We start from the raw sequence: 12,548 nt of genomic DNA, 5'->3' as shown, positions 1-12,548 counted from the left end.
AGGGTGAGTGGGCGTGTGAGAGAGAGAGGGTGAGTGGGCGTGTGAGAGAGAGAGAGGGTGAGTGGGCGTGTGAGAGAGAGAGGGTGAGTGGGCGTGTGAGAGAGAGAGAGAGGGTGAGTGGGCGTGTGAGAGAGGGTGAGTGGGCGTGTGAGAGAGAGGGTGAGTGGGCGTGTGAGAGAGAGGGTGAGTGGACGTGTGAGAGAGAGAGGGTGAGTGGGCGTGTGAGAGAGAGGGTGAGTGGGCGTGTGAGAGAGAGAGGGTGAGTGGGCGTGTGAGAGAGAGGGTGAGTGGGCGTGTGAGAGAGAGAGGGTGAGTGGGCGTGTGAGAGAGAGGGTGAGTGGGCGTGTGAGAGAGAGAGGGTGAGCGGGCGTGTGAGAGAGAGAGGGTGAGCAGGCGTGTGAGAGAGAGGGTGAGTGGGCGTGTGAGAGAGAGAGGGTGAGTGGGCGTGTGAGAGAGAGAGGGTGAGTGGGCGTGTGAGAGAGAGAGGGTGAGTGGGCGTGTGAGAGAGGGTGAGTGGGCGTGTGAGAGAGAGCGGGTGAGTGGGCGTGTGAGAGAGAGAGGGTGAGTGGGCGTGTGAGAGAGAGAGAGGGTGAGTGGGCGTGTGAGAGAGGGTGAGTGGGCGTGTGAGAGAGAGGGTGAGTGGGCGTGTGAGAGAGAGGGTGAGTGGACGTGTGAGAGAGAGAGGGTGAGTGGGCGTGTGAGAGAGAGGGTGAGTGGGCGTGTGAGAGAGAGAGGGTGAATGGGTGTGTGAGAGAGAGGGTGAGTGGGTGTGTGTGAGAGAGAGAGGGTGAATGGGTGTGTGAGAGAGAGAGTGAGTGGGCGTGTGAAAGAGAGAGAGTGGGCATGTGTGAGAGAGAGTGAGTGGGCATGTGAGAGAGAGGGTGAGTGGACGTGTGAGAGAGAGTGAGTGGGCGTGTGAGCGAGAGGGTGAGTGGGCGTGTGAGAGAGAGAGGGTGAGTGGGCGTGTGAGAGAGAGAGGGTGAGTGGGCGTGTGAGAGAGAGAGGGTGGGTGGGCTTGTGAGAGAGAGGGGGTGGGTGGGCGTGTGAGAGAGAGAGGGTGAGTGGGCGTGTGAGAGAGAGAGGGTGAGTGGGCGTGTGAGAGAGAGGGTTAGTGGGCGTGTGAGCGAGAGAGGGTTAGTGGGCGTGAGAGAGAGAGAGGGTGAGTGGGCGTGTGAGAGAGAGGGTGAGTGGGCGTGTGAGAGAGGGTGAGTGGGCATGTGAGAGAGGGTGAGTGGGCGTGTGAGAGAGTGAGTGGGCGTGTGAGAGAGAGTGAGTGGGCGTGTGAGAGAGGGTGAGTGGGCGTGTGAGAGAGAGGGTGAGTGGGCGTATGAGAGGGTGAGTGGGCGTGAGAGAGAGAGTGCGTGAGTGGGTGTGTGTGAGAGAGAGTGTGAGTGGGCGTGTGAGAGAGAGAGCGTGAGTGGGTGTGTGTGTGACAGAGAGCGAGGGTGAGTGCGTGTGAGAGAGAGGAAGGTTGAGCGTGTGTGAGAGATAGGGAGGGTGAGTGTGTGTTTGTGTGAGAGAGGGAGGGTGAATGTGTATGAGAGAGAGGGTGAGTGTGTTTGTGTGTAAGAGAGGGTGTGTGTGTGTGTCTCTATGCATGTGTGTGAGAGAGAGGGTGAGTGGGTGTGAGAGAGAGGGTGAGTGGGTGTGAGAGAGAGGGTGAGTGGGTGTGAGAGAGAGGGTGAGTGGGTGTGAGAGAGAGGGTGAGTGGGTGTGAGAGAGAGGGTGAGTGGGTGAGAGAGAGAGGGTGAGTGGGTGAGAGAGAGAGGGTGAGTGGGTGAGAGAGAGAGGGTGAGTGGGTGAGAGAGAGAGGGTGAGTGGGTGAGAGAGAGAGGGTGAGTGGGTGAGAGAGAGAGGGTGAGTGGGTGAGAGAGAGAGGGTGAGTGGGTGAGAGAGAGAGGGTGAGTGGGTGAGGGAGAGAGGGTGAGTGGGTGAGGGAGAGAGGGTGAGTGGGTGAGGGAGAGAGGGTGAGTGGGTGAGGGAGAGAGGGTGAGTGGGTGAGGGAGAGAGGGTGAGTGGGTGAGAGAGAGAGGGTGAGTGGGTGAGGGAGAGAGGGTGAGTGGGTGAGGGAGAGAGGGTGAGTGGGTGAGGGAGAGAGGGTGAGTGGGTGAGGGAGAGAGGGTGAGTGGGTGAGGGAGAGAGGGTGAGTGGGTGAGTGGGTGAGGGAGAGAGGGTGAGTGGGTGAGGGAGAGAGGGTGAGTGGGTGAGGGAGTGAGGGTGAGTGGGTGAGGGAGAGAGGGTGAGTGGGTGAGGGAGAGAGGGTGAGTGGGTGAGGGAGAGAGGGTGAGTGGGTGAGGGAGAGAGGGTGAGTGGGTGAGGGAGAGAGGGTGAGTGGGTGAGGGAGAGAGGGTGAGTGGGTGAGGGAGAGAGGGTGAGTGGGTGACGGTGAGTTAGTGAGGGAGAGAGGGTGAGGGAGAGAGGGTGAGTGGGTGAGGGAGAGAGGATGAGTGGGTGAGGGAGAGGGGGTGAGTGGGTGAGAGAGAGAGGGTGGGTGAGTGAGAGAGGGTGAGTGGGTGAGTAGGAGAGGGTGAGTGGGTGAGTGAGAGAGGGTGAGTGGGTGAGTGAGAGAGGGTGAGTGGGTGAGTGAGAGAGGGTGAGTGGGTGAGTGAGAGAGGGTGAGTGGGTGAGTGAGAGAGGGTGAGTGGGTGAGTGAGAGAGGGTGAGTGGGTGAGTGAGAGAGGGTGAGTGGGTGAGTGAGAGAGGGTGAGTGGGTGAGTGAGAGAGGGTGAGTGGGTGAGTGAGAGAGGGTGAGTGGGTGAGTGAGAGAGGGTGAGTGGGTGAGTGGGTGAGGGAGAGAGGGTGAGTGGGTGAGGGAGAGAGGGTGAGTGGGTGAGGGAGAGAGGGTGAGTGGGTGAGGGAGTGAGGGTGAGTGGGTGAGGGAGAGAGGGTGAGTGGGTGAGGGAGAGAGGGTGAGTGGGTGAGGGAGAGAGGGTGAGTGGGTGAGGGAGAGAGGGTGAGTGGGTGAGGGAGAGAGGGTGAGTGGGTGAGGGAGAGAGGGTGAGTGGGTGAGGGAGAGAGGGTGAGTGGGTGAGGGAGAGAGGGTGAGTGGGTGACGGTGAGTTAGTGAGGGAGAGAGGGTGAGTGGGTGAGGGAGAGAGGGTGAGTGGGTGAGGGAGAGAGGGTGAGTGGGTGAGGGAGAGAGGGTGAGTGGGTGAGGGAGAGAGGGTGAGTGGGTGAGGGAGAGAGGGTGAGTGGGTGAGGGAGAGAGGGTGAGTGGGTGAGGGAGAGAGGGTGAGTGGGTGAGGGAGAGAGGGTGAGTGGGTGAGGGAGAGAGGGTGAGTGGGTGAGGGAGAGAGGGTGAGTGGGTGAGGGAGAGAGGGTGAGTGGGTGAGGGAGAGAGGGTGAGTGGGTGAGGGAGAGAGGGTGAGTGGGTGAGGGAGAGAGGGTGAGTGGGTGAGGGAGAGAGGGTGAGTGGGTGAGGGAGAGAGGGTGAGTGGGTGAGGGAGAGAGGGTGAGTGGGTGAGGGAGAGGGGGTGAGTGGGTGAGAGAGAGAGGGTGGGTGAGTGAGAGAGGGTGAGTGGGTGAGTGAGAGAGGGTGAGTGGGTGAGTGAGAGAGGGTGAGTGGGTGAGTGAGAGAGGGTGAGTGGGTGAGTGAGAGAGGGTGAGTGGGTGAGTGAGAGAGGGTGAGTGGGTGAGTGAGAGAGGGTGAGTGGGTGAGTGAGAGAGGGTGAGTGGGTGAGTGAGAGAGGGTGAGTGGGTGAGTGAGAGAGGGTGAGTGAGAGAGGGTGAGTGGGTGAGTGAGAGAGGGTGAGTGGGTGAGTGAGAGAGGGTGAGTGGGTGAGTGGGTGAGGGAGAGAGGGTGAGTGGGTGAGGGAGAGAGGGTGAGTGGGTGAGGGAGAGAGGGAGTGAGGGTGAGTGGGTGAGGGAGTGAGGGTGAGTGGGTGAGGGAGAGAGGGTGAGTGGGTGAGGGAGAGAGGGTGAGTGGGTGAGGGAGAGAGGGTGAGTGGGTGAGGGAGAGAGGGTGAGTGGGTGAGGGTGAGTGGGTGAGGGAGAGAGGGTGAGTGGGTGAGGGAGAGAGGGTGAGTGGGTGACGGTGAGTTAGTGAGGGAGAGAGGGTGAGTGGGTGAGGGAGAGAGGGTGAGTGGGTGAGGGAGAGGGTGAGTGGGTGAGGGAGAGAGGGTGAGTGGGTGAGGGAGAGAGGGTGAGTGGGTGAGGGAGAGAGGGTGAGTGGGTGAGGGAGAGAGGGTGAGTGGGTGAGGGAGAGAGGGTGAGTGGGTGAGGGAGAGAGGGTGAGGGTGTGAGAGAGAGTGAGGGTGGTGAGAGTGTGTGAGAGAGAAAGGAGGGGTGAGTGGGTGTGCGAGAGAGAGAGTGAGTGGGCGTGCGGGTGAGGGAGTGTGTGAGAGAGAGCATGAGTGGGTGTGAATGAGAGAGCGAATGGGTGATTGGGTGCTTGAGAGAGAGAGGGTGAGTGTGCTTAAGAGAGAGGGGTGTGTGCGAGAGAGAGGGGGTGTGTGTGTTCGAGAGGGTGTGTGTGTGTGTTCGAGAGAGAGTGAGGGTGTGTGTGTGCTTCTGTGTTTGAGGGAGAGAGCGAGAGGGGTGTATGTGTGTGAAAGAGAGAGGGGGTGTGAGGCGGTGAGTGTGTGCGTGTGTGTGTATGTGAGAGAGGGTATGTATTTGTGTGTGTGAGAGAGGGTGAGTGAGAGAGAGAGGGTGAGGGAGTGAGAGAGTGAGAGGGAGGGGGTTAGTGGCTATGTGTGAGAGAGAGGGAGGGTGAGTGGGTGTGTGTGAGAGGGACGGTGGGTGAGTGTGAGCGTGTGTGTGATAGTGGGAGGGTGAGTGGGTGTGTGTGAGAGAGAGAGGGTGAGTGTTGGTGAGAGAGGGTGTGTGTGTGTGGAAGGGAGAGTGAGGGAGTGTGAAGGGGAGTGAGTGGGTGTGTGTTAGAGGGAGGGTGAGTGGGTGTGTGAGAGAGAGAGTGTATGTGTGCTTGATAGTGGGAGGGTGAGTGTGTGCGTGAGAGAGGGTGAGTTGGTGTGTGAGGGAGAGAAAGGGTGAGTGCGTGGGTGTGTGACAGATAGAAAGGGTGAGTTGGTGGGTGTGTGTGTGAGAGAGAGGCTGCGTGGGTGTGTGTGTATGAGAGAGAGGCTGAGTGGGTGTGTGTGTGAGAGAGAGAGAGAGAGGGGTATGTATTTGTGCGTGTGAGAGAGAGGCTGAGTGTGTGTAAGTGAGAGAGAGAGGGGTTGGGGTTGGGGGTGAGAAGGAGAGGAGAGTGTGGCTGGCTCACTCCCAGTCTCAGGATTCTCATTCACCCTCACCCCCACACACCAAAAGGCACTCTCACAGTGGTGAGGGTGAGCAATTGAACACCCTGAGACTGGGAGTGGGCTGGACACACAAACTCTTGCCCTTTCTCACTCGAATGGTCATCTTAATTTAAAAAAAATGAGTAATAAGTAATTTATTCTTGTGATTTTTTTTTTGCTCAGCAAGTTTCTTTTCATATGTCAGGTTTATTTTTGAAATTCATGTTTCATGTTGTGGCAAACTTTATGTTTCTGAAATTTACTCATCAGCTCTGAGTGCTAGAGAAATTGAAATGTGCCCCCCCCCCCCATTCAAAAAGGTTGAATATGCCTGTTCTAGAGGAACAGACTGACTAGAGGGTTCCTTGTAGCGTGAGAAGGCTCGTCAACAGATTTTACTTTTCATTGCGAAGCTCAGTTACTATGTCTTGAGCTTTCCTGTAATTTCCCAGAGTCTCATTGAGTTTGTTCTACTGTTCTGCAATTCTGCTGCTCAAGGTAGTCTTTATTCTGTCATGTTGCTGAAGGGTTATGTACTGTTTTTAAATTTGATAATGAAAGACAATTAACTGTTCTTTGAGCTGTTTAACTTCTTATTCAGCTCTTGTCTTCTCGCTCTGCATTTTAGTGTATCGTTTTGTCACTGCTGATAGCTCCAACACAGCTTCTTCTGAAGTAGTTTTCAAATTCTATTTTAACTCCTCATGTTTTTGCAGGGGCATGTATTGGTTCTTCGAAGAGTATTTCAAGGCCACAACTTCTTTGAGTACTTTTCTGCCTGCTGTTGTGCCTGGCTGTACAGCTGGTTGAGTTTTCCCAACTCCCTCTTCGATTTGCCAACCATGGAATTGAGCGTCATTATTTCTCCTGGTACCTTTGCCTCTGAAATTTGTTTGTTCAGATCTCAAACAGTTTGGTTCATTGAAGGCTTTAGTTTATCATCCATTTTCAAAGGTATACACTCAGCTTGAATCTTGCACTTCAAATCTTCCAGTTCAGCTTTGATACGAACAGTTTCTGATTCTACTTGTGCTTTTTCTTGCTCTGCCTGCTGCATGGCTTTTTCCTTGCTGTTTACTACCAGTTGCTGGTACAGTTCTGGAAACGCGCCGGGGTCTTCGATAAGGTATTCCTTTAAGATTTCTAGGAAGTTACTTGCCTCTCTGGTGCCCTCATGTGGTTTGTTTGTCACTTTGCTGGCAGTTTTCTCTGCCTGTTTTTAAGCTCTCCACTCTCCTGAACTTGAAGAGTAAAATATTCGTCAAAGGCTGTAATAGTTCCTTGAGGCTGGTTGAGGGTTCGTCAATGATTCGCAAGATCACCAAGGCAGTAATCTGGACTTCCTCTGATTTTTCTTTTTGATGTACTCCAGTAATGTAAAAAATTGCTTCTCAAGGATGCCATGTATACTGTTGGGTTTGGCCCTTGGATAAGTCCAAACTGATCTGCTAAGTTGGATTTTTGATCCATGGTCATCTATATTTTTCTGGAGTTACAGCTTTAAATATTGTTTCCCTTTTAAGAATGGCTATGCAGTAACCGTTTCTTTCTCTCTGCTTTTCTTCCTGCGATTGTCTGGTCTCGGTGGGCTCCAGTTGCGCTGATGGGAAGTCCTTTTTTTGAATTTTTCAACTCTGTGGGAAAGATTCAAAACAAGATGTTTGGCCCAAAGAGGGGTTTTTTAAATTGAAGAGTTGCGCTAGAATGTGATTTCATGCTCTTCCTTCAATGTTTTTTTTAAGCTTTCTCTGAACTTACGAACATATGAAATAGGAGCAGAAGTAGGCCATTCGGCCCCTCGAGCATGCTCCACCATTCAATAAGATCATGGCTGATCTGTTTGTTTTTCGAATTACACATCCCCATTTACGCCGATAACCTTTGATTCTCTTGCCAAACAAGAATCTATCTACTTCCACCTTAAAAATATTCAATGACCCAGCCTCTACCGCCTTCTGAAGCAGAGTTCCAAAGCCGCACAACCCTCCGAGAAAAAAATTCTCCTCATCTCTCTCCTAAAAGGGCAACCCCTAATTTTAAAACAGTGACCCCTAGTTCTCAACTCACCCACAAGAGGAAACATCCTCTCCATGTCCTCCTTATTAACACCATTCAGGATCTTTATAGACTTCAATCAAGTAACCCCTCACTCTTCTAAACTCCAGTAGAAACAAGTCCAGTCTGTCTAACCTTTCCTCATCTGCTCTTTTCAGGTATCAATCTAGTAAACCTCCTCTTAACTGCTTCCAACCCACTTCCATCCTTCCATAAATAAGGAAATCAAAACTGCACTCAGCATTCAAGGTGTGATCTCACCAATGCCCTGTATAGTTGAAACATAGCATTCTTACTTTTATGCTCAATTCCTCTCTTAATAAAGGATAGCATTTCATTAGCCGCTTTAATTACTTACTGTACCTGCGCACTAACTTTTTGTGACTCATGCATTAGAACATCTAGATCCCTCTGTACCTCGGAATTTTGAAGTTGTTCCCCTTTTAAGTAGTACTTTTTAAAAAATTTTCCTGTCAAAATAAACAACTTCACTTTTTCCCACATTATACTCCAAAAATCTGCCAGATTTTTGCCCACTCACTCAACCCATCTATATCCGTCTGTACCAAATGTCCTCTTCACAATATACGTTCCTACCTATCCTTGTGTGATCTGCAAATTTAGCTACCATGCCTTTGCTCCCTCATTTAAATTATTGATATAAATTGTAAGAAGTTGAGGCCCCAGCACCGACCCCTGTGGGACTCCGCTCATCACATCTTGCCATTCAGGAAAGACCCATTTATACATACTTTCTGTTTTCTGCCAGCCAGCCAATCTTCTATCAATGCTAATATGTTACCCCTTACACCATGAGCTTTTATTTTCCGCAATCACCTTTCATATGGCCCCTAATCAAATGCTTTTCCTGGACTTCAAGATGGTGCCGACGTTCATTCAGAGACAAAGGGATGCCCCTTGCTTGCCAGGTTTGGCGGGCTCTGCAAAATGGTGATGACGTGCTTGTTGAAAGAAAATTTTGTTTTTACAATAGCCACCTGGATCGGCTGTCTGCCGACTTCTTGTATTCAGCGGTTTGCTTTGCCGAATAACAAGGCGATCGAATTCAAACTTATTCTTGCTGTTTTCTGAGCTGGACAGTTGTGATGTTCCTAAGATGTTTAATTAATTTTTCTCTTTTTTCTCTGGCGAGCTCCAAGGCCTCGTATTGACACTCTGAGTCAGGAATCAGGTTTTAGCGACGGGTTTTTTACAAACAGCGTTTCTGACACTGAATTAGTGGAAGTGTTCCCAGAACAAGCTACAGCCTGGAGCTTTAAAAGATTTAGCTCACCCTTGCAAGTTCTGTCGACTGCATCTTGAAGCTGGACCTCCAAGGGAGATTCAATCGAGTCTTCTGCTGCAGTAAAAATCTTTCGCCTTCAGCTTCCAGATCTTCTCTCTCAAGTGTTTTTAGGTGATCTTTTTCTCTATGCCCTCAGCATCTTCTAGGAGTTTCTTTCAGGCCAGAATCTTTGTTGATGTTTTTTTCTTAGTCTTCCAACATTTTGGTTTGTTTCAGCATTTTAGCGAGGTTGAAGATCCCCTGCTGCCACCATGTTGTGAGGGTGTGTCTTGAAGATGCTTTCGTAGTCTTCAGTAGGTTAACTGTAAATCTTTATTAACTACTAGATCTGTTTACACATGTACAGGTTAGGCAGTATCTCCATGTTTAGGTCTTTGCACGTCTTTGCTGAACACACGCTGACTGGGTCTGGGTCATGTGTCTCCTTACGTCATTGTGTGGGCGGTACTGTACTCAGTCCCACATTAACCCTGTATGTGCCAGACCCTTATACTAGAATCATTAAACCAATGGGCAGTTTCAGTTTGATACTGATTTACAGCTTAACATCAGAAGTAGAATTGGGAAATGGGACAAGTCACTGCTGTAACTATGTCAATTTGCTGTATTATCTCACTCAAGGTGCTTTTATAGATTTTGTATTGAAACACTGGATTCTGCCTCAAAATTAAGAGGTATGGTGAAGAAATAGACTCAACAGAGGTTGCAAGTGCAGAGTTTTGCTTTGACATGTACGTCGCCACCATTAACACCATTTGTTACTTACTGAACCCTCTTTAATGTATTTTTTAAATTGTGAACAAAATAAGTTCAAGCCAACTAATCTTCATTAATTTGTAGGTTTATATCCCCTGCTGGGAAGGAGGCATATGTCATTTCATTGTACATAGACAACCCACTGCTGATCGGTGGAAAGAAGTTTGACTTACGCTTGTATGTGTTGGTGACCTCCTATCGACCATTAAAATGTTATATGTAAGTGTGAAAATATTCAATTTTATTACTTCTGTGCCTATCATGGTTATAGATATTTTAAATATATGTTATATGGCAGGTGGTAATTGCCGGGCTGACCAAATCCCACAGGGGAACTTGGCCAAGCTTTCACAACAATTTGCAATTGGTATTTTTATTACGAGGAAGTATGTGCACTGAAGTCAGAAGTAAAGATTCCATTTGAGAGATTTTAAATATTAAATTAAAACACTTTTTAACAAAAGAAAAGAAAACTTAAACACACAAGATTACAATTACATAGTTAAATTTAGTCTTATAACATTCCCCAAAAGATTTCTACTTATCTAGAATGAGAAATAAATGCCCTTTTCCAGGCAACAGTCCCTATAGATTCTTAATCTATAAAACATCCATTACTCAAGGCACCCATTGTTGCTATAAGGGAGGTATTTCACAAGCTTCACTCCCCCTCTCACTTGACAATGGAAATCCAAGGCTTGTAACAAAACCTTGCTTTCTGGAACAACCAGATACTTTTCTGGGGTGGCTAGAAGCTGCTTCCTTCACAGGACTGCTCACACAGTGCTCTCTTCAAGATCACATGGCCACATGCACACCAAATACAGCTTTCAATCTTTCTTTAAATATATTTCTCCGCCTTTCATCTTTAAACTCGTTTTTTAACTTTCTTTTGAAAGCTACCTTTCCCAGAATCTAAAAATCTTTCAAGTTGTCTTTATGGCCACCACTTTCGGGAAAAATAAACTTCATAACTTTGCTTCATTTTTTTATAACCTTTACCAGTTGTAAAACTTCCTTTGATTTCTCTTTAAAATTCAATAGCTAAAAATTCAACTCCTCATTCATCTCCTAATGCAAATTTCTATTATGTTGTATTTACCGGTATGCCACCTTAGCTCACTTCAAAAATGCTTACTTTACACCTAACCCTTTGATGATTTAAACCTTGCAGCCTGACTATCTTCAGTCTAATTAAATTAGTCACACACACACACACATACAAACACACACACATACATACACAAACACAACCTACACACAGACCCCACAAGCCTGCTTCACAGTATCCCACAGATATATTGGAAAACATGACATTTTCTTTACACTCCCATCCTTATGGAAAAATGAATCGTCATAATTCTAAAGGACAGTTTCATTTTTGCAACCTATTTTGCATTACTTATTATACTTACCTGTATACACATAACTATTACACTACCAGGTTCATGCATGAACATGACAATATACACAAGTCCTTTGTGTCAACAGAGGGCATTTCAGTCCATTGTCCATGTTTCAAATGTCCAATTTCCTTTAAACTTTAAACTTGACAATGCATCTGTAATTAAATTTCCTCATCCAGCCACATATATAATTCGTAAAACGATTGCAGCAATAAACACCATCTGAACAGTCTGGCATTCCACTTTCGAAATTTTTCCAGAAGTTTTCAAGGATTGAGGTCTCTATAACTAACTGTTTCTGAAGAATTGCTTGCAACATAAACTTTGAAATGCTGCAACTCTATCACTAGACCTACAGTCTCTTTTTTGATGGTTGAGTATCTTTTCTGATGTAGATTCAGCTTCTGTGAAAAATATCCTGCCGGCTTTTCAACTCTTGTTTAATCTTCTTGTAACAACACAGCACCAATACCCAGATCACTTGCATCAATTGCCAAGTTAAGCTGCTTGGCATAATTAGGTGCTGCCAAAACTGGTGTAGTAGTCAATTCAGTTTTTAAACTGTCAAATGCATTCTGACACTCCTGTGCCCATTGAAATTTCTTTAGTAGTTCAGTCAATATAAACAGCACAATTGCTCAGTACTTCAGTTACTTTGTCAGTCTTTGAAATGTTACTGGTGCGTTCTTCATACCAAATGGCATAACTTTGAACTGATATAGTCCATCTGACGCTACAAAAGCTGATATCTCTTTCGCTGTTTCCAATAAGGGTACTTGTCAATATCCTCGCAGCAAGTCAATCTTTGTGATAGACTCCGATTGCACCACTTTCTCAATACAATCTTCCTACCGCAGAATAGGATATGAATCCGCTTTTGTCACTCTTCACTTTTCAATAATCCACACACAGTCTTTGTGTTCCATCTGGTTTGGGTACCATCACATCGGATGAGCTCCAGTTACTGCAGCTAGACTTGATGATGTCACTCTGAAGCATGAATTCAATTTCCTTTTGTATTTGAGCTAATTTTACTTGATTTACTCTATAAGGATGTTGCCTTATTGAAACTGAATCCCCCAAATCTGCATCATGTATAGCCAAATTTGTTTTCCCCAGCTTATTCCCATAAATAGCTTTGTGTGACTGCAATAGTTTTTCCATATCACTTTGACACTTGGCTAGAAAGTAGCTCAGTAGCACATTTGAATTTTTAAGCACTCTCTCATTGTCCAATTTAATTACAGGAAAGTCAATTTCAGAATCCTTCATTTCTACCTCCTTTTCCTTATCTACCACTACTAATACCTCGTTTTGGTTACCTTCCCTGTCAAAGTACTTTTCAAGCATATTTACATGACACATCCTCTGGTCATTTCTTCTTTCTGGGGAATTTATTAAATGATTTACTTCACTCAGTCTCTTTTCAATCCGGTAAGGCCCACCAAACCTTGCCTATAATGGTTCGCCTGACATTGGCAACAAGACTAACACATTTTCTCCTGCCACAAAACTATGAGCTTTTGTCCTCTTACCTGCACTCATCTTCATCACTTGCTGTGATATCCTTAAATGTTCCTTAGCTACCTCACATGCTGTATTCAATCTTTGTCTAAATTTTGTCACATAATCCTGGAGAGTAGTTTCCGAACTTTGACCCACTAGTTTCTCCTGAATCAACTTAAGTGGTCCCCTTCATGACCCTAGACTAATTCAAAAGGACTAAACCCTGCCAATTCGTTAGGGGTATCCCTAATAGCAAATAACAAGAATAGAATCCCTCAA

At 47.8% G+C, this 12,548-nt stretch overlaps 1 protein-coding gene across 2 annotated transcripts in view; it reads left to right on the top strand.

Moving 5' to 3' along the window:
• The window catches only part of ttll1 (tubulin tyrosine ligase-like family, member 1), a 72,355-nt gene that overhangs the window by 20,322 nt on the left and 39,485 nt on the right, over positions 1-12,548 (top strand). For both annotated transcript variants that reach the window (XM_078546753.1, XM_078546752.1), the window contains one exon: positions 9,442-9,576. In XM_078546753.1, coding sequence (XP_078402879.1) covers positions 9,442-9,576 — 135 coding nt within the window. The remainder of the gene's footprint in view (positions 1-9,441; positions 9,577-12,548) is intronic.

Source organism: Cetorhinus maximus, chromosome 8, assembly GCF_964194155.1.
Source record: "Cetorhinus maximus chromosome 8, sCetMax3.hap1.1, whole genome shotgun sequence".
Taxonomy (NCBI): domain Eukaryota; kingdom Metazoa; phylum Chordata; class Chondrichthyes; order Lamniformes; family Cetorhinidae; genus Cetorhinus; species Cetorhinus maximus.
This window is presented reverse-complemented; position numbering and strand designations above follow the sequence as displayed.